At 42.1% G+C, this 20,001-nt stretch overlaps 1 protein-coding gene across 3 annotated transcripts; it reads left to right on the top strand.

Annotated features, from left to right (window-relative positions):
* The first annotated feature begins 270 nt into the window (after positions 1 to 270).
* Tpmt (thiopurine S-methyltransferase) lies at positions 271 to 18,959 on the top strand. 3 transcript variants are annotated; one of them, XM_026402192.2, is made up of 10 exons: positions 271 to 303; positions 2,583 to 2,767; positions 4,029 to 4,121; positions 8,566 to 8,698; positions 12,201 to 12,253; positions 12,875 to 12,949; positions 15,004 to 15,102; positions 16,230 to 16,315; positions 17,705 to 17,749; positions 18,604 to 18,959. In XM_026402192.2, exons 2-10 carry the CDS (start codon positions 2,628 to 2,630, stop codon positions 18,714 to 18,716), a joined length of 837 nt encoding a protein of 278 aa, XP_026257977.2. In that variant the 5' UTR covers positions 271 to 303; positions 2,583 to 2,627; the 3' UTR covers positions 18,717 to 18,959. The 3 variants fall into 3 exon arrangements, with proteins under 3 accessions (XP_026257977.2, XP_026257979.2, XP_026257978.2); XM_026402193.2 differs by lacking the exon at positions 271 to 303 and adding an exon at positions 316 to 528; XM_026402194.2 differs by lacking the exon at positions 15,004 to 15,102.
* Positions 18,960 to 20,001: the final 1,042 nt, after the last annotated feature.

Below are 20,001 nucleotides of genomic sequence, written 5' to 3'. Positions count from 1 at the left end.
CCATTTCCGCGGCTGCGCAGGCCGGGGCTCAGGAGCGGGCGGGGCGAAGTTCGGGGGAAGGAGGAGCGCCCAGAGGGGCGAGGAGTGGGCGGAGCGCCGGCAGGAGGGGCGCTCGGGGGCGGGGCGAGGGAAGACAGGGGCCCTTCAGGGGCGTGGCCTCTAGGGTGGGGCACTCGGGGACGGGGCGGTGCAGGAGGCGCGGAAGGAGGAGGGGCTATCCGGAGGGGCGGGGCCTCGGGGAGTAGGAGGGGCCCTCCCGCTGGAGGAGGGACGGGCAGACACTGGCAGCCGGGGACCCGAGAGGTGAGTCCTGGGGCGCCCTGAGCGAGCGGGGAGGAGAGTGTTGCCTGGAGTAGTGCCTGCGCCCCTGGAAGCCTTCCCGAATTCGAGAACCGGGAGCGCGGATGCTATCCTCGCCCTGAAATGGGGTCAAGGAACCTAAGCGAGAAGTAGTACTAACGAGGTCAGGTAGTGCACGGTCCTTGAATCCAAGATTTCAAGAGAACCCACGAAGCACTGTTTATATTGGTGAGTTTTAAGAAAAGAGAAAACTGCCAAAATAGTGACTTGTGCCCTTGTGGCAGGGAAAGCTGGGAGTCGTGAATATTCTAAGGCCTGCTCAGTGGTGTGTTACCTAGCGTGTGCATATGTAAAAAGTCTCACCAAGCTCTTACTCAAAATTTGTGTGACTTAGGGAAGCTACTCAATCCAACAAAATATTAAAATGTAACTAAAGTAGAAATAGGGTTTATTTTTTTAAGGTGAAGGAGGACCTGGGCGACCGATGAGCACATTTGAAATTAACTTTTATGAGAAGGGATCATTGTGAAATTTGCCTTTTCTGATTCTGGTACTTTGCGTTTACATCGTGTTGAGAAACATTATTTCTTAAGAAATGACCCAGACAAGTGAAGTACACGTTAAGAAGCTGTTAGAATTAAGAAGTGATGATATTTATGATATTAATATAGTTCAAGTCTGTGGAAAAGGAATGGAGTCTTGTAATTCCGGATTGCTCTAGTGAATGATGTAGACTGTGCTTCCCATTTAGTTTCAGTAAAGAACTTCTGTAGGAGGGATCTCTGGACTCAGGGGTCCAGTTCCTGGGAAATAGAGATGACAAAGTGCAACTCTCTTGCTTTTGTGTACCCAATATAATCCAACACTTCCCAGGGCCTCTCAGAAAACTGTCCCCTTCTGATGTCTTCAAGGCCTTGCAAAAGCCACTTGTTAACAAGTATTTGTTGAAAAGTGAATCCTGAAATATGCCTTTTCCTTTAATCCTAAGCACACTGAAGCCAAATTGTGCAACAAAAGGGGAACTTTTTCCTGAAATTCTTGCTTTTATGCAAATTTGCTATTTCATGAATAAATCATTAAGTTTGAGCTGCCAATAATAACATGCTAGTTCAATCCAAACCAAATTAGCTTCCATAATGATTTAAAGGGAATTTTGGAATTGTGGTGTTTGTCCTTAATATTGCAAAATTGAAAGGACATTTTCCTCATACATTCTGATAGACCTACAGGTATATGTTCTTTTTCTCAGTTCCCTTTGTGTGCATTTTCCCATGCAAAAAAATAAGCTAGGAGAAAAATTATTTAAAAATACAGATTATGATGAACAAATGAGATACTGAACCCCTGCATGTATTTTGCCTCCTTCTTGAAACCCCACCAATATCAGAATTTAATCCTCATATCTGATGATTAAGAGTTCAGAGTATATTGATGGGAAACCAGGACAATTGGCAGAGCTTGGAGTTGAATTAGTGAGTTCATGGAAATTTTATAAATGAGAGAAACCAGTACAGAATCAAAAGTCGTAAAGAAAAGGAAAAGTAATCATAGAATATTATATTGTTCAACTTTGAACCTACCTAGTTATAATGTACGCACCAAATATTTCAACAAAAGTATGTTGCGAGTATATTGGAAAGATAGGAAAGATGAGAAGGATGGTGTGGGGTGTGTGTGTGTGTGTGTGTGTGTGTGGGAGAATGAATATGTGCCTGGAATTTGTAAGAGAGGTAAATGCTCATCTTCTCTAGATGCTACCTAGAAATGAACAAATTAAGAAGATACAAAATGAACATGCAAATTTAAGATAGCATGACCCAGCTAAAAGAGTTAAAGATGGTTGCCTCTCATGGGGAAAGAGGACTGCTTATTTCATAGCAAATCTGTTAAACTCCTCAGGATACTGTATACTATGATACTGATGAAAACTAAAACATAAATATGAAAATTTTAAAAATTAAGATGCTAGAAAAAATTCTAAGTTTATGAATGTTACTGTGTGATGTCTGATTTTTTTTCCTACCTTTTTGAAGCTTAAATCCTGCTCTTTTACTGTAGTGTTAAGGTATAATTCAATTTATTTAAAGATCTTTCCTAATGTGTAACATGAGTTATGCCTCTACCATCAGACTCACTGAAAAGTAATTTTTTTCATGACTTTCTGTTGAATTGTGAAATATTTGTTAGAAGCCATACTCCCAAGGATACTAGGTTTTTCATTGAGTTTAGTAGTAGAATTGCAGTGTCTTTAAATGACAACATTGCACATATTTTCCATTTAGGAATTGGAGATATCTGCTTGTAGACAAAGGTGTCTATTATACACAATGAGTGATACAAGAACTTCACTTGATATTGAAGAGTACCCCGATTGGGAGGTACAGAAAAACCGAATACTGACCCTGGAAGAATGGCAAGACAAGTGGGTGACCCACAAAATTGGATTTCATCAAGAACAAGGACATCAGTAAGATATGTTTGTTCTATGAAAGAGAAATTCTGTATCACACACTGCTTTTGAAACAGAAATAATAATATCAGTTGTTAGACTGGTTTTTAAGATGCACATTTTTAGTTTGTCATACGTATCAATTCTGAAATCAGAATGCATCTATGGCATGTCATAACTGAATTGGCAATGTGTTTTCTTCCCATAGAGTACAAATAATGATGTGACTTATAACTGAAGGCATCTTAGATTTATGATATGTCTTTCTTTATAAAAATTGCTGGTAGCAAGGCTGGGGGGCTATGGCTCAGTGGTAGAGCACTCACCTGGCCCGTGTGAGGCACTGAGTTTGATCCTCAACATCCACATGAAAGTAAAATAAAGGTATTGTGTCTACCTACAACTAAAACTACATATAAAAACAAATTGCTGGTAGCATCTATCTATGGTCATGCAGGCGCATACAAAGCAGATGCTGAAGTATCATCTCTCTATACTCCAAAGTGGGGGTGTTTTGACAGATTTCCAGTCACATGTATTCTATTGTTCTTCTGTATGGTGAAGAAGAGAAAGGAAGAGAAAATATGGGAGCTAGAATATCAAGCAACTTCTTAGTAGCAGTATTTGTCTTTGTAGAAGCAATGACAAATTATGGAACCCATTTGAGTTAAGTGATCATTATAGACAATCCTTATTCTAGGTCAACACCCCACTATCCAAAAGATGTTGTTTTCATTGTCATTATTATTATCACTTTTTCACAGTGAATAGAAATTGAGGTGTCATCCCAGAACATTGTTATAGATCACCTCTGTCTTAGGGGTGGCCTTAGAAGAGCTACGTGTCCCTAGAGGAAATTAAACTGCAAGAGTTAAAGTTATTTAGAGAAATTTCCATAAAACAGATGTTGAAAACTCCACAGGTTCAGAGGCTCCCTCTCCACAACACTTTCTTTGTTAAGTATACATGTGAAGATTAATACAGAATTTTCAAAACACATTGACCAAGAAAGAAAAACATTTTTAAAAAATTTTAATTACGGATCAGGAAAACCCAGTGTGTAAGTCATTTATTACTAGAAGGATGACTAAACCAGTTACTTAACTGTCCTGTTCATTCATATGTAAAGTGAATGTTATAATAACATTACCTACTCAGTAAGACTTCAGAGAATTTTAAGTGAGGTGATGCATAAAAGGTCTTCTGTGTTGTACATCACACGCCTTTCTTCTAATTCAAATAACTGTTTTTTTTTTTTTTTTTTTTTGTCTCTCTGCAGGCTGTTAAAGAAACATTTGGATACTTTTCTTAAAGGGGAGAGTGGACTAAGAGTATTTTTTCCTCTTTGTGGAAAAGCTGTTGAGATGAAATGGTAGGAGGAGATTTCCATCAACATACTGGTCTTTCACGATAAATTCTTTGAGTGACTATTTAACACGATATAGGTTAAAGAGTGGCACATGTCTGTAATCCCAGCTACTTGGGAGACTGAGGCAGGAGGATGGTCAAGGCCAGCCTGGGCAATTTAGTGAAACCCTGTCTCAAAAAATAAAAGGGCTGGAGATGTAGCTCAGTGGGAGAGCACCCATGGGTTCAATCCCCAGTACCAAAAAAAAAAAAAAAAAATCATCATCAGGAAATGCAGAGGAATTCTTTATTTTTAGTAGACTCTTATTGATAGTTTTGTAATTAGAGGCAGTATTTTCAAGCAGTAATAAAGGAAGCAGACACAGGTGTTTTGCATTACATTTCAAAGGAAAAAAATTAGTTTGGAACCAGCAGGGGAGAAAACCCAGTATCTTTGAGCATGGTTTCATTATTGTAGGTAGTTTAGGAATTAACCTAAATTAACTTTAGGTATTTGAAATAGAGATGAACAGAAAAATTCAAAATGTCTTATAATTTTTTGGCAGGACAGTGTTTATGGTCCACTGTGCAGCTCAGCTCACCCTCTCCCTATGAGCAAATAAAAATTTTTGTAATGACAAGGCGTGGTGGCATACACCTACAATCCAGCTACTCAGAAGGGTGAGGCAGGAAGATTGAAAGTTCGAGGCTACCCAGGGTAACTGCTTAATGAGACCCTGTCTTTAAGGAATAAAAAGGGAGAGGGGCTGAGTGTCTGATTACATGCCTGTAAATCTCAGTGGCTCCAGAGGCTGAGACAGGAGGATCACAAGTTCAAAGCCAGCTTCAGCAATAGCGAGGCGCTAAGCAACTCAGTGAGACACTATCTCTAAATAAAACACAAAATAGGGCTGGGGATGTGCCTTAATGGCCAAGTGCCCCTGAGTTCAATCCCTGGTACCACCCCACCACCAAGGAAAAAAAAAAAAAGGAAAAGATACTGGGGATGTAGCTTAAGGGTAGAGCATTTGCTTAGCCATGTATGAAGTCCTGGGGTCCAATCCTCACACCGTCCAAAAAAGAGAGTTTTTTTTTATCATGAATCATTGTTATAAAATCAGTGATGCATAAAATATTCCTTGTAAGTAATTCCTACAAAGATAAGTCACATTAATTAATAAGCCACTGTTACTGTGGGTTACCCTAAAGTCAGGAACCTGGAATTTGTTTTCTGTACAGAACTCTGTTTTAATAACACACACACACACACACACACACACACACACACACACACACAAGCTTACCTGCCAAGACAACTTCATTTTTAAGCTTAAATGTTGAGAAATTTGATCATTAAGCAGGAAAGAAAAAAGACTACTAAATGAAAAATACAGTAAAGGCAAAATAGAGTAAAAATGTTCTGTTCCCTCTATCATCAGTGACTATCCATGGAGCAAAGGTGTATTTATAGTTGGTTTTCCAATAAAGATGGCAGAATTTTGACAGCTCTCACTCTTTCAACTTATAGATAAGAGTGTATATTAAGGGCTGGGGACATACCTCAGTTGGCAGAGTGCTTGCCTCACATGAACAAGGTCCTGGGTTCAATTCCCAGCACCACAAAGGGAGGGGGAGAGAGAGAGAGAATATGTTAAATGGGTGCTGTGGCTTAAGATCTGATGTGGTCATGAACTTGAGAACATTTCCCTCTATTGTTAGACGTAGGTGTTGACCACCTCACTGAACCAGAAGACAGAGTTACTTTGGAAACTATTTGCAAATAGTTTATATTAACTCTATAAACAGATTGTCTTATTGATATTGTAATAAATGGTACAGTGTAGCTCTAGCTGGGATTTTAGGCAACATTAGGAAAACAATATGAGGAATAAACCAGTTAAAGTGTGGTTGTTGAATATTTTTTGATCCAAAGCCATTTGGAGCTGGGACTGTAGCTCAGTGGTAGAGCACTTGCTAGCATGCACAAAACCCTGGGTTCAATCCCCAGCACTGCAAAATATAATAATGATGACATATCAGAACTGAGCTACTGTGGTGACATGTAAGTTATTATATTAGAGAAATTTTCATTTATTTAACTAGTCCATGTTCGAAATCTATATAGACATTAGATGTGAATAGATCAACTTGACCATAAGCATCAAAATGAAATGTTTAAGCTATTTAGGCTTTTGTTTTTGTTTTGTTTTATTTTGTTTTGTTTTAATGCCACTCTATTGTAGAACATGCTTCATTTTTCTGTGTTGAATCAGGGGGAAAATGTAGCCAATTTGGATACTTTCAAAAAATGTATGGAAAATGAAAAAGTATTCCCTGTGTATTAGTTCACAAATTTCCTAGGAAATACAAGACAAGCAGTTAGTATGTTTCATTTTGGAACTGCAAACAGTTCATGCTCTGCCCTGGTTGAAAGGGTGTGCTTTTGTGTAGATAACAGGTAACAGTCAGTCTTGTTCTTGTTTTGAAAATGTGAATTTTGTTCTAACTCAACTGATATTCTGGGGAACAATTAGAGGACCGTATGATTTTTCCATTTGCTTTCTGGTGATTTCGTCTGCAAGAAACGTTAGGCAAAAGCAGAAGAGTGCTCCAACGTGTGCTGAGCAGATAGCACATGCCTGCGCACACACCCCAGCACCACCTGCAGCCTCAGTTTACCCCAGGTGCTATGAGCCTATGTTGTGCTCGCCAGGTGCTGCAACTTTCCATTTGGTTTCCAGTAACACTCCTCCATCACTTCACAATAATTCACCAATCGAAGCCCTGCCAATCCCACCTCTACAAGAAAACTTTAGGTCTTTTTCAAGGGGAAGTGCCATGTGGCAGTATTTATTCTTAACCATTTCACATGTGTGAACCCATTATTGTCAGGTTCCTGTCTTGTTTCTGTTTACTGTGGCACTGTACAGTTTTTAAATGTCATTCCCTAACCCCCACATTTCCATCAGCCCTGTGACTGCATGGCCTGCACAATTTTGCATACCGTAGCGATTTTTAGGAAAGCATGTGTCACACTGCAGCAGAACTGACTATTCTTATGTAATTGGACCTAACCTTATTACTGTGCCAAGGTATTCATGCTGTTGATTGTGGGAGACCAACCTCACCCATGACTGAGTCACACTCCCTGGCTGGGTGCTGAGGCGCTCAGGCACAGAAATGTGGCAGAGCTTTCCCCACCCTTCTTGGGTGCGAGGGTCCGTGTCTAGTGCATGGGTGTGTCCTGCTACAGCCCCGTGGGTGAAGCTATGCTCACCTGTTCCTTTGTTATATAACCCCTTGCCCTGTTTAGGATAGAATCTTTCTTGGAAGTGCCTTGTGTGTGTCCCCTTCTCTTACTGTGCCCTTGGGTGTGGCCTACCCAGGTGTCAGTCAACCTGCTGACAGTGGACATCATGAAGATAGACTCAGCCCCCTGAAACCTGACCCCTTGCCTCATTTGAATAGCTTCTCCTCAATAAAAGGGTCAGCACGTGCTCTCGCTGTCTCTCTTCCTGAGGACCCTTAAGGTCAGAGGAGCCGTTACAGCGACCCCAAAGAAAAAGGTATTTGTGTCTCCTGTGTGGTTATTTTGTGCAGCCCAGTCAGCCCAGTTTACCTGGAGTGACCCCTGAGCCTTTTAGTCGAGAGAACAGAAACCCGGCAGTTGATACTATTTTCTCCAGTGTCCAAGATCCCAAAACTGTGATTTCTATAATTAGCTTGCAGGAAAATGTTAGTTGCATATGCTGATAAAAAAAAAATTTAGGTGCTGGGAATGTGGCTCAGGCGGTAGCGCGCTCGCCTGGCATGCGTGCGGCCCAGGTTCCATCCTCAGCACCACACACCAACAAAGATGTTGTGTCCGCCGAGAACTAAAAATAAATAAATAAATAAATATTTTTAAAAATTTAGGATATTTGTTATAAATAAATGGAAATGAGATAATTATAGAAACGGAAACTAATGTTCTAGAGCTGTGTGCTCCAATATAGTAGCTACTCATCACAGTGGCTTTATATGTTTAAATAAAATTTAAAAATCAGTTCCCCCCAAAAAAAATTTCAGTTCCTCCTTCAGACCGATGTTCGGTAGCCAACGAGTTAATGGCCACTGCCCTGAGCCGCACAGACATAGACCTGTCCTCCACACGCAATGTTTTAATGGAAAGCATGGATTTAGGGAAAATTGAAAGCATTTCCTCCAATCAGATACATAGGTTTAAATCAATATTCAACATTCCAAATTTTATTTTTTACTAACGTCTTATAAGTCAACTTTGCAGAATTCTACTTAACAGGAGGTTTGAAAATACATAGATCCCCCTGTCTTTCAAGTCTTGTGGAACCTCATGAACCTAAATATATATATAAAATCCCTTAAAATTAAAGAAAACATGTTTATTGAAGTATTTGCCTTTATTTAGTATTTTATTTGGACTGTAAGTATAAATATGTTGTTTTTTGCAGGTTTGCTGACCGGGGACACAGTGTAGTTGGTGTGGAAATCAGTGAACTTGGGATACGGGAATTTTTTATGGAGCAAAACCTTTCTTACTCAGAAGAACCAATTGCTGAAATTCCTGGTACCAAAGTATTTAAGGTTTGTTTTGATCTTGGTAAGTAATTATATACTGTAAGGAGCTAGGGCCTCAAAATATAGATGGTAGCTAGCGAAATATATATATATAGGCATAGAGAAATACAAAAGCTGAGGTCAAAGTCTCTCTGTACTCCACTGCACTGAGCTGCACAGTTTGGTTTGGTCTGTGTGTGTGTGTGTGTGTGTGTGTGTGTGTGTGTGTGTGCGCGCGCGCGCATGCGCACATGCACATACACACTAGGTGTTGGACTGGAACACAGGGCCTCATGTATGCTAGGCAAATGCTCTACCACTGAACTATACCCCTAACCTTTTTTGTTTTTTTTTCCTATTTCTCCTTCTCCTCCTTCTTTTTGAATTAATATTCCTTTTCTGAGAATCTATTAGGTGGCAAAACCTGTATCAGACATTGAAGAAATAAAAGATGATATAGTCCCTGCCCTAAAAAAATCTCTTAGCTTAGGAGAAAAAAGAAACAGAAACGAAACTACATAATGCATGGAACAAAACTTAAAGACCTAGGGGATTAGGGGAATGACAGGGAGTGACCCAGCCCAGCTTGGGGTACACACTGACTCATGGTGACAAGCCTGGGAAAAGGCAGGGCTTGAGTCCCTGACCTCAGAAGCCCAGGAAGTCAGCACTGCTTCTGCACAGTGGGGTTTAAGTAGGATCAGGACAGGGCCAGGCTTCCACTGGAGATGGATCCCCTTTATGCCTTCATGGGAATTTACTTGAAGGGAGGTAGCCTCCCAGCAAGAGATGAGGTAGGAGGGTGTGGCAGTGGCCCAGGAAGGAGATCTCGAAAGCCTGGGGAGGAGAATGAGGCCTGGAGAGCATACAGGATGGATTAAAGCAACATCTGCAGTGTCACTGGCAGGGTTTGGAGACTGAGCGGGGATAAGGGGGTGATGGGTTCCATTTCTAGCTCAGGTAACTAGTCAGGTGGTAGAGAATAAAGCAGCAAGTTGAAGAGCAGAGAAAATGAGTTCTATTCTGGGGATGATGAGTTGAAGGATAGGAAAGGGGTGGTGTTAGGGCTGGAGACGATGGCTCTGGGGTTGTCATCACCCTGATCCAGTGGAACTCTGCCTCTAGCTTGCAGTAATAATGGAGAAATAAACAAACCCACCCAGATGACAGCAGAGGCTGATTTTAAGAGGGAGTCAGCCACTTGTGTTTAGCAGAGACTCAAAGGCTGCAGAGGAGCAGGGAAACACGATAGTGGGGGAAAGGCCTCCTGGTGTGTACTGACCGGAGGCTGTTGGCCTGGGGATGTGCGAGGTGGGTGTCTAGGATGGCCATCCTGCGTGGCTGGTTGGGGAGTGTATTTGACTTGCTGTGGTAGGTGTCAGGGAAGCTGGCAGTCATTAACCAGGTAGACCCAGGTTGTGGTTCAGAGTCATGTTGTCATAAACGGCCTGGCCATTGTCCATTGGTATACCTAGTCTCTCACAAATTCTCTTCTAAATATTGAAATTTATTGCTCAGTTCAGTACAAGACTTGATAACATTTTGCTTTAAAGTTACCCCACCTCCAACCCGTTCTCAATCATATAGGAATTCTGGGAGTTTGCTTAGTCCAAAGAAGCTAGGCCTGCTTCCAGACCCCCTCTTAGGGCAGTGCTTTCCAGCCCTGGCTGCACATTTAAAATCATCCATGAGTCTTTTAAAAATTCCAAAGTCTCACCCAAGTCAATTAAATTGGAGTCTTCTTGGGCAGGAGCGTCAATACTGGTTAAAGCTGCCCAGGGATTCCAGTCTGCAACCAAAGTAGAGATCCACTGGCTGTTTTTCCAGCCTCTAGCGTCCCCTACCCTCTGGATGACCCCCACAGAGCTTCCAAGCTGGTGTTCAAGACCTTCTCTCCTCTACTTGGGAACCTGTACTGGTGCCTGGGTTCCGATCGAATCTGGCGCATCCTGATGCACCTTTCTTACACGGCCCTCCCCCGCACTCCCAGCTCCCAGACTTCTCAGGTCTGCATTGTGTTGCTCTTCCTGGAGTGCACCCCCAGCCCCCCATTTTGATGTCAGTAGATACATCAAGACGCCATCTGAGGCTCCCTCTTGTTCAACCTGCCCCAAGGATCCCGGAAAGCCCCTTGCTCTGTCTTCTGTGTTCACATTGTCCTCGGGCACACACCATAACCAAACTGGCCATCTGTTTCTCTGTCATCCTGTTTCTCTGCAGTCGGAGACTGAGTCAAACTCACATGCATTACCTCGAGTTCAGGATAGGTCCCTGTCTGTCCCCCAAGTGCTCAGTCAGCAAGTGCTCATGTGGAGTGATTGAGAAATGGGGGAGGCAGCACAAACACACTTTTCCTGAATAACTTTTTAAATATGTATGAGTGGAGTCATCAAGAGAACAAACAATAATAAATGCACTTTCACACTGTTGGTAGGACTGTACATTAATATAACCACTGTGGAGATCAGTATTGAGGTTTCTCAAAAGGTTAGGCATGGAACTCCCATATGACCAGCTATCCCCCTCTTTGGTATTTATCCTGAAGAATCAAAATCATCATACTATTGAGGTACATGCACACCCATGTTTATAGCAGCACAATTCACAATAGCCAAACTATAGAACCAACCTACGTATTTGTCAATAGATGACTAGATAAAGAAAATGTGGTATTTATTCAGCCATAAGAAAAATGAGAGTACGTCACTGGCAGGAAAGTGAATGGAACTTGAGACCATTATGTTAAGTGAAATAAGCCAAACTCAGAAGGTCAAGGGTTGTGTTTTCTTTCATATGTGGAAGCTAGAGAGGAAAAAGAGAAAGAATGGTTGTGGTGGGGGGTGGATTTTATGAAAATCGGAGGGAGATCAGAGCAGGGAGTGGGAGAAGGGAAGGGAAGGGAGAACTGCTGGGGAGTGATATTGGCCAAATTGTACTGTTATATTAGGTGCAAGTACAAACAGGTAACTCAAATTCCATCACTGTGTACAACCATAATGCACCAATTAAAAAATCTGTCTATATCAGCAGGCCTGATGGAGCTGCAAATTTATTTGTAGCGGGGCAAAAATGTCAGGACCCTACTCAAGTAAGCATTACTAGAATTTTAACCTCAAAACATATAATACCTCAGGGCCGGGGTTGTGGCTCAGTGGTAGAGCACTCGCCTGGCATGTGTGAGGCACTGGGTTTGATCCTCAGCACAACATAAAAATAAATAAATTAAATAAAGGCATTGTGTCCATCTACAACTAAATATATATATAAATATAATACCTCACTGATCTTTAGGGTTGTACTCTATGATTTTCCTCTTTGAGTTGGTCCTAAAGAACCCAACACAGGTTTTAAAATAGTAAATAAGGTACATTAAATTAATTAATTGTAAATTAAACTACAATAAAATTGCTGTGTTTACTATGCATTTCATTCTCTGCCACCTTTGCTTTTTTTGGAACTTCTTTTTCTTCCTTGGCATTCAAATACACCTTAACTAAGTAGAAAAAATTTTTTCATTGTTTCATTACAGAGTTCTTCTGGGAATATTTCATTGTACTGTTGCAGCATTTTTGACCTTCCCAGGTAAGACTGAATTCTACATCTATGCTTTCAAAACAGTGGGTGCTGGCGGGGGACTGGGGTCTTCTTGTCACTTCTACCTGTTGGTGTAAACTCCATGAGGCACTGATTTGAATCTCTGTTCTGCAGTTATTTTTCTTATAGACTCCTTATCTGTCCATTAATATTCTCGGAGAGCTCCCAAACTAGAAGATAGCTCCCAAACCCAGGCAAATAGGAAAAGGTAGGGGGAGTGAGATAGTGTCTTCTACCCTGTTCCTGGCCTGCGCAGAAGTGAACAGCCAGGTTCACCAACAGGCAAGATCCCAGCTGAAATTTCTGATAGCTGAGCCAGAGGCTGGGAGCAGAGTTGTCAGACATTGTCCTTCATTTCTCCTTGTGTTTCTGAGTCATAAAAGAATAGGGAAACCGCTGCCACAGGCTCTTAAACTATAAGGAAATGGACAGCCCCCCACACCCGGATCAACTACCCCTGGAGTCCGTGAAGAAAAGCAGACCTGAGATCCTAATCCCTTGATGCTGGGTGAAGCACCAGCGTGCGCCGTGGGGAACTGGTACATCTTGTTCAGGATTTGACTTTTCATACATAAAATGTTGCAATTTCTCCCTCTGTCTTTCCGGTAGAGCAAATATTGGCAAATTTGACAGGATTTGGGATAGAGGATCATTAGTGGCCATTAATCCAGGTGATCGCAAACGGTAAGTGATTTGGATTTTGTTTTTTGTTTGTTTGTTTCTTTTTTTTTTTTTTTTTACAAACCCACTGAGTTTCAGGAAACTATAGGATTTCACTCTAGGAACCTAGGTATAAGGCTGTGGCTCTGTCACTTTTATGCTGTGTTGCCCTGGTCAAAGTACTCACTTCTCTTGGCCTCTGTGTTTACTCCTCTGCAAACATGGAATATCGCTGCACACCATCCTCATTGCCTCACTAACATTGCCCAGTAACACCTCTTGGACACTTGCCCTCTGTCAGGCGTTGTTTGACATATTTAATTCACCTGTATTAGCCAGGTTTCTTTTGCTAGGACAAAATGCCTGAGATAAATCAATTCAAAGGAAGAAAGATTGACTGTGGCTCACAAAGGTCTCAGTTCATGGTCACTTGGCCAGATTGCCTGTACACCTGTGGTAAGGCAAACATCATGACAAAGCATGTGGTGGAGGAAAACTGCTCACCTCCTCGAAAGCAGAGAGGACAAAGAGGCTGAGGTCAGCTCAAGGGCACACCCACAACGAACTACTTCCTCCACAGCGGCCCAACTTCCTGAAGCTCCCACCACCAGCAGTAGCCCATTAAGCTACGAATTCCTACATGATAAACCCTCCGAGGTCAGAGCCCTTGCGATCCAATCACCTCCAAAGGCCCCTCCTCCCAACATTGCCACATTGGAGCCCCAGACTCCAACACATGAGCTTTGGGGGACACTCCAGATCAAACCATGAGTCCCTCTAAAGGTCTGGGAGGGATGCGTTGTCTTTACTCCATTACAGTGATGAGGAGACCAAACTCAAAGAGACTGAATTACTCATCAGCTAGTGGAGCTGAGCTCTAACTCTCATTGTTGTGGCTTTAAAATCCACACCCTACATCCAACCACCTCAAAGTGTGGGTGTTAACGGAAATTAAATATGTAGAAAGCGCCTTATTTAACTCTTCAAAGAATATCAAATATTGGCTGATGTTTTACCAGAGCATTTGTTATTGATGTTTTGTTTCTTATCATACCTAATATTACTAGGGAAAAAAACTAAAATTTGAGAAGGCGTATGAGGAAGATGTGATCATGACTCGTACTTTCCAATGCAAATAATACCACTTATTACTTGGATAGTGAGTCAATATTGTATGGCGACAGACTCTTTGACATGTGTCCAGAAAGTTTGGGCTCCACATCAGCGAAATAAGAATTTGATTTTTAAAAACTGACCTCATGAGAAGGCTGATTGCCGAACCTGATGTTTTTATTATTTTTTTTTTTAAAGAGACAGTGAGAGAGGAGAGAGAGAGAGAGAGAGAGAGAGAGAGAGAGAGAGAATTTTTTAATATTTATTTTTTTAGTTCTCGGCGGACACAACATCTTTGTTGGTATGTGGTGCTGAGGATCGAACCCGGGACGCACGCATGCCAGGCGAGCGCGCTACCGCTGAGCCACATCCCCAGCCCACTGATGTTTTTAAATTAGAATATAAGATAGCAGAAATTTTCTTTCATGTTCTGGCTTTTCCTTCTCGGTCATCAGTCATTTCTTTTTTGGAAAGAAAAAAGACAAGTGTCTAGCAAACCAGCGTAGGCCTATTGCCACCTTCTTCCCCCAAGCCCCAACCCTTTTGGAGATGGCACCCAGGGCCCTGCACCTGCTAGGCAGGTCCTCCTCCACTGAGCCACACCCCGCCCTGCTTCCTCTCAGGTACTGACTCCTTGTGGATCAGTTCTATTACTGTCATTCATGTGTTCAATAAATGTGTGTTCAGTTCCTACTATGCTCTAAATTTATACTGTGTCCAGTGTTGGGGGAAATGAATGAATAAATGGTACCTGGCCTTTGCCCTTATGATTTTTATATTTCCAGCCCTGTTCTTTCCCCCAAATATCTACACCACAGTTCCAATGTCTGCTTTGCCTTTCACATGGGACTCAAGTGTCCTTTATCAACTCAGAGCATCACCTGAGATGCTTTCTTCTCCATAAAACACCACTCTCAGGGACTAAACTCAATTCTGATAAATGTCAAAACTTCCCACTCTGGCAGGATGTGCCTCCTCTTCTTTGAGGCATTGGTTTGCCTGGCGAAACCCACAAGGCAATGGGGAACAAACTGGATGCCAAGGGCAAGCCAAGGGCAGACCAGGTGTGGCATGTGCGGCTCTTTCCCCAGAGTGTGGCATGGTGTGATTCTTACGGTGAATAAGATTCTCTGATAAAACAGAACACTGTGCACAGCAGCACAATGCACGCTTGCCAAGCACCACCACCTAGCTTTCCTCCTCTCCTAATTCCGTTCCCAAGTGAGGCCACCTGGTTGTTCCCCTCACCATCCTGCCCCAGGCCCAGCCCTGGCTCCTGGTTCATCTACTGATGGGCCAGTTGGGGTCCTGTCCCCCGTCTGGACCAAGACATAGCTGGAAAGTGGTGTCACCTGCTCCCTGAGGCACCTACAGCAAGGACCATTCCAGTAGCACTCATGGCTTGTGTCACAGTTGGAGGACTTTAATCTCATGCCACCTTGAATGCTTTTTGGGGGGCGGGGAGTGGCGGGTACTGGGGACTGAACTCAGGGCCACTCAGCCACTGAGCCCCATCCCCAGCCCTATTTTGTGTTTCAGAGACAGGGTCTCACTGAGTTGCTCAGGGCCTCACCATTACTGAGGCTGGCTTTGCACTTGCAATCCTCCTGCCGCAGCCTCCCAAGCCCCTGGGATTTCAAGTGTGTGCCACCGTGCCCACTTTAATGTTTTTTTCTTTTTTTCTTTTGTTTTGGCAGTGCTGGGAAATCAAACCAAGGGCCTCATGCATGTGCTCTTCCCAGCCCCACCTTGAGTTTTTACCTGCATGGAGGTCTTGTCTCTCCCAGCAGATTAGAGGAAAGGGGTTGAGTTTGTATCTCCTACATATGCCCTGGAGGAGGGGCCAGGCACCCAGGACACTTGTTAAACTGCAGCACCCTCGGCCTCACAGCAAACCTGCTGAGTCAACCTGTGGACAGAGCTCAGCATCTGTCCTTTCAGTGAGTGCTGAGCCCTGACCTGGCCTGGGAGCCACCTCCTTGAGCACTGAGGCAGCGCAGTCCTTTGGAGCAGCCTGCAACTTGGCTCTTTCTCCTCGTCCACTTTAGACAGGGCCATAATTTGCTGGACCCATTTCCTGCGTTTAGAATGAGAACTAACTTGGGTGTGTTGATGGAAATGAGCACAGGCTTCCTGCCCTGCCTCAGGTCCCCAGAGGAGTGTATCCTAAACCTTTCTGTGTCCTCTTTAGCTATGTGGATGTCATGTTGTCCCTACTGAGAGAAAAGTTTCAGTACCTCCTGGCTGTTCTTTCTTATGATCCAACAAAACATGCAGGTAAAGCTGGTTTTATTTTTTCCCCCCTAATATTCTGATTTAATTCTCTGACATGAATAAGAATTTTTTGGTCTTATTTATTTCATGGGAAACGTATTACTTATATGCATGAAGATAATTCTATTTTGGGCTAATGGGAATGATGAATGTTTTCTTTCTATTCCCACACTGTACATTGCTTTTATATATTCCTTTCCCATTTTGTTTACTATTCATACTCAAACTAGGGAAAGGAAAATGGATGATCCTCGTATACAAGAGAAACCTCATACGCACTGGAAGGAAGGGGAGACCTGGTCACCCTGCCATGGATATTATATAGCCATATCATCATGGTGTAGTAGTTTGCCAGGCAGGTGCTTATGCACACACACAGGTGCCCCCTCATAGGACCAGCTGGGGAAGAAGTGATCCTAGGGGAGAGCAGGCAGGAAGAAAAATCTCAACCCAAAGTTTACAATTTATCTATTGCATCCCATTGTGGCTCCCTTTGTTTTGAATCTCTGAACGGGATGTTTTCTCCTAGACGCATTTTGTCTGGACACTGAAACTTAACATTTGTCTTGTCTGGGCTTTAATTTTCAGGGAGAAGTGAGACCAAATCCACAGGCTTTTAATTTTTAAGAATCCCCTTTTAGATTTTTAGTTGAGCTTTTTAAAAAGAGCCTTGTTATATAAATATTTGCATATGTTAGTCTTTTTTTCTGTCCTAATAAATTAGGTCTAAAAAAACTCATTAAGAGATGAGATCCAGTGCCCCTAATTAAGTCTGAGACAGTTGGATGGAAATAGAAGCTATTGGAGGCAGAAGTTAGTTCTGCTAATCTGATCTGAATTCCATTCATGAACAGAGGCCTCAGAAGGGCCCGTGGGAAGGAGACACAGCGGGCTCTGTCTGGGGGTGGAGCCTCTCTTAAAAGGCAAAGGGAAGGTTCCTAGTAAACTCTGTGCCCCACAGCGGAGAAGGAGGAGCATACAGAAAGTGAGTGGGTGCAGGAGGTAGAAAATCAGTGCCCAGAAAACAAGAAACCCCAAAGGAATTTACTAATGGACTCCACCCTGATTTCCATGTTCTCAAGATCCATGCTGGCTCAGCCTCTATTTTAAATACACTCAAATGGATGTGTAACAAGGTCATTCCCACAATAATTCAGCTTTCTTCTTTGTATGAGATATGCAAAAAAAAAAACATATAAAAAACAACAATAACAACAACAACAACAACAAAAACAGAACATGCACATCTTCGCCTATTTGGATGACGGAGTTATGTATAGAGCAGGTACAACTGGGCCACTGGGAACAGGTGGAGGTAGGCCTGGGGCGCTCATTGCTCTTCAGAGTCCTGTTTATAGGAATCGTTCTTCACCCTGTTTCTCTTTTTCCTAGGCCCACCATTTTATGTTCCAGATACTGAAATTCAAAAGTTGTTTGGTAAGTTAGGCTCTAACTTTTTAAGTCCATGGTTAACTGTTTTGAGCTGTTAGTAAACTATTAGTACGTGATTAAAGCCTATGAAATTTAAAAGACAGAGACCATTTTATTGAAAACCGTTGTCTCCTAGAAAAGGAACCAATCTCTATAACATGGCTTTTTGGCTATATGCTTGGTGTTAAAACAGTTGAACTCTTCCACAGAGATGTATGTTCACTGTTGCTCCTGGGAGTTTTGATTGATAACAATTCAGAGCCCAGAGTTTGTCCTTAGCATTTCCTATTTTGCATTAAACAGAAGAGAAAGAGCCTCAGTGCACACTCCCTTTAAAATCATGTGAAGTGTTTTTAGAAGCACCCTCATGACATTCTTCAGTTTTTCCCCACGTTTTTTTATATAGTTGTATGTAAGAGCGGGACTTGCTCTTACATATTCACACGTGTGTGTGCACACAATGTGTCAGTGTAATTTGTCCAGCGTCACTCCCCAGCATGTCCCCTTTCCTCTCCTCCTCCTTCCCCTCGGTCCCTTTCCTCTGCTGATCTCCCTTTGATTTTATGAGATCCCCCCACCACCACCTTTCTTCTCCTTTTTCCTCTCCAGCTTCCACATATGAGAAAACACGCGACCCTTGACCTTCTGAGTTTGGCTTATCTCACTTAATATAATATTCTCAGGTTCCATCCATTTCCCTGCAAATGGCGTGATTTCTCTTTTCATTATGGCCGAATAAGCTCCATGTGTGTATGTATCACAGTTTCTTCATTCATCCGTCCATTGATGGACACCTGGGCTGGTTCTATAGTTTAACTATTGCTTCACAGAATTTTGACTGTGACCCTTTCTCGTTTTAGGTACAAAATGCAATCTTCATTGCCTTGAGAAGGTGGACACTTTTGAAGAAAGACATAAAACTTGGGGAATTGACTACATCTTTGAAAAATTGTATCTACTTACCGAAAAGTAAATGAAATATAACTAAAATAAGTCATATGTTTTTGAAAATCATGCTAAGCCTTAAAAATAGATGTTTTAAAATTTTTTAAATTTCTCATAAGCCAAATCATAGATCATTGCTCTAAAAGTGCATATAAATTTTTAGAGGAAAACTCGTACTTAAATGTTAAAGTAGCTCCTTTACAGAGGAGTATATAACTGGGGGCAAAATGTTAACCTGTGAGTCTTAAAGATTTTAAGAATATTTTTTGTAGCCAGCATGTATTTCTTGTATAATTAAAAAATAAAATAAATAATGCATATAACCTACTGACAGAAAATTTTGCATTTTTATGAAATTTAGAATCATGGAAGAAATGTAATGATTTAATAGGGTTCAAAGTAGTACAAAGCTTATGCAAAAGATGAGCTTTTACTCTAAGCTCCTATCTTATCCTGAAATCCTAGAATTCACTGTAACATTTTTCTCTACATGTAACAAAATCAAGAAATAGATTTTTTTAAAAACTTAATTAAACCAACCTATATGGGACAAATGTTTTCTTTCCCCAAACTATAAAAGAGCTGGCACAGTGACACATGCCTATAATCCAGTGGCTCCAGAGGCTGAGATAGGAGGATTGCAAGTTCAAAGCCAGCCTTAGCAACTTACCGAGGCCCTAAACAACTCAGTGAAGCCCTAAGCAACTCAGTAAGACCCAGTCTCTAAGTAAAATACAAAAAGGGCTGGGGATGTGGATCACAGGTTAAGTGTCCCTGGATTCAATCCCCAGTATCAAAAAAAAAAAAAAAAAAAAAATTCTCATTTCCCCGAGCCCTGCCCCCAGGCCACAGTGTGGGCTCAGAAGCCACACATACCCACACATACCACAGCCAGTTGAGGGAAACAAGAGTGGACCACTGACCCAAGCTGGGCCAATCTGATTCTCTTTTGAGATTTTTTTGGACTTGGGGCTGAAACAGTAAGCTGAATGCAGAGAGGGTGAAACTGTAACATGGAAAAAAAAAAAAAAAAGCAGAGACGCAAATAGGAGAGAGACCACAGGTGTCTTGTGTCCCTGTTTTCACCTTCCCAGGAGGTGTGGAAGAGTGTCCTGCCATGTGATAATGCCCGCTTCTCCTGCAGGAGCTGGAGTTGGTTTCTGTAACTTGTACCCAAAGAATCTTAAATGAGATAATCTTATATAGTCAATCTTTCATGTAATATGTGTCCTCATTGGAAGAACTTTTTTAAAAGTCTCAAGATAGAAGATATAGGGTTGGGGATGTGGCTCAAGCAGAAGCGCGCTCACCTG

This window comes from Urocitellus parryii, chromosome 8 (genome assembly GCF_045843805.1).
Source record: "Urocitellus parryii isolate mUroPar1 chromosome 8, mUroPar1.hap1, whole genome shotgun sequence".
In the NCBI taxonomy this organism is placed as follows: domain Eukaryota; kingdom Metazoa; phylum Chordata; class Mammalia; order Rodentia; family Sciuridae; genus Urocitellus; species Urocitellus parryii.
This window is presented reverse-complemented; position numbering and strand designations above follow the sequence as displayed.

Coding starts and splice junctions, on each gene's coding strand:
- Tpmt (XM_026402192.2), top strand. CDS start 2,628: ATGAGTGATACAAGAACTTCACTTGATATTGAAGAGTACCCCGATTGG. Junction 2,768..4,028: donor CATCAAGAACAAGGACATCA/GTAAGATATGTT, acceptor GTCTCTCTGCAG/GCTGTTAAAGAAACATTTGG. Junction 15,103..16,229: donor GCAAGCCAAGGGCAGACCAG/GTGTGGCATGTG, acceptor TGTCCTCTTTAG/CTATGTGGATGTCATGTTGT.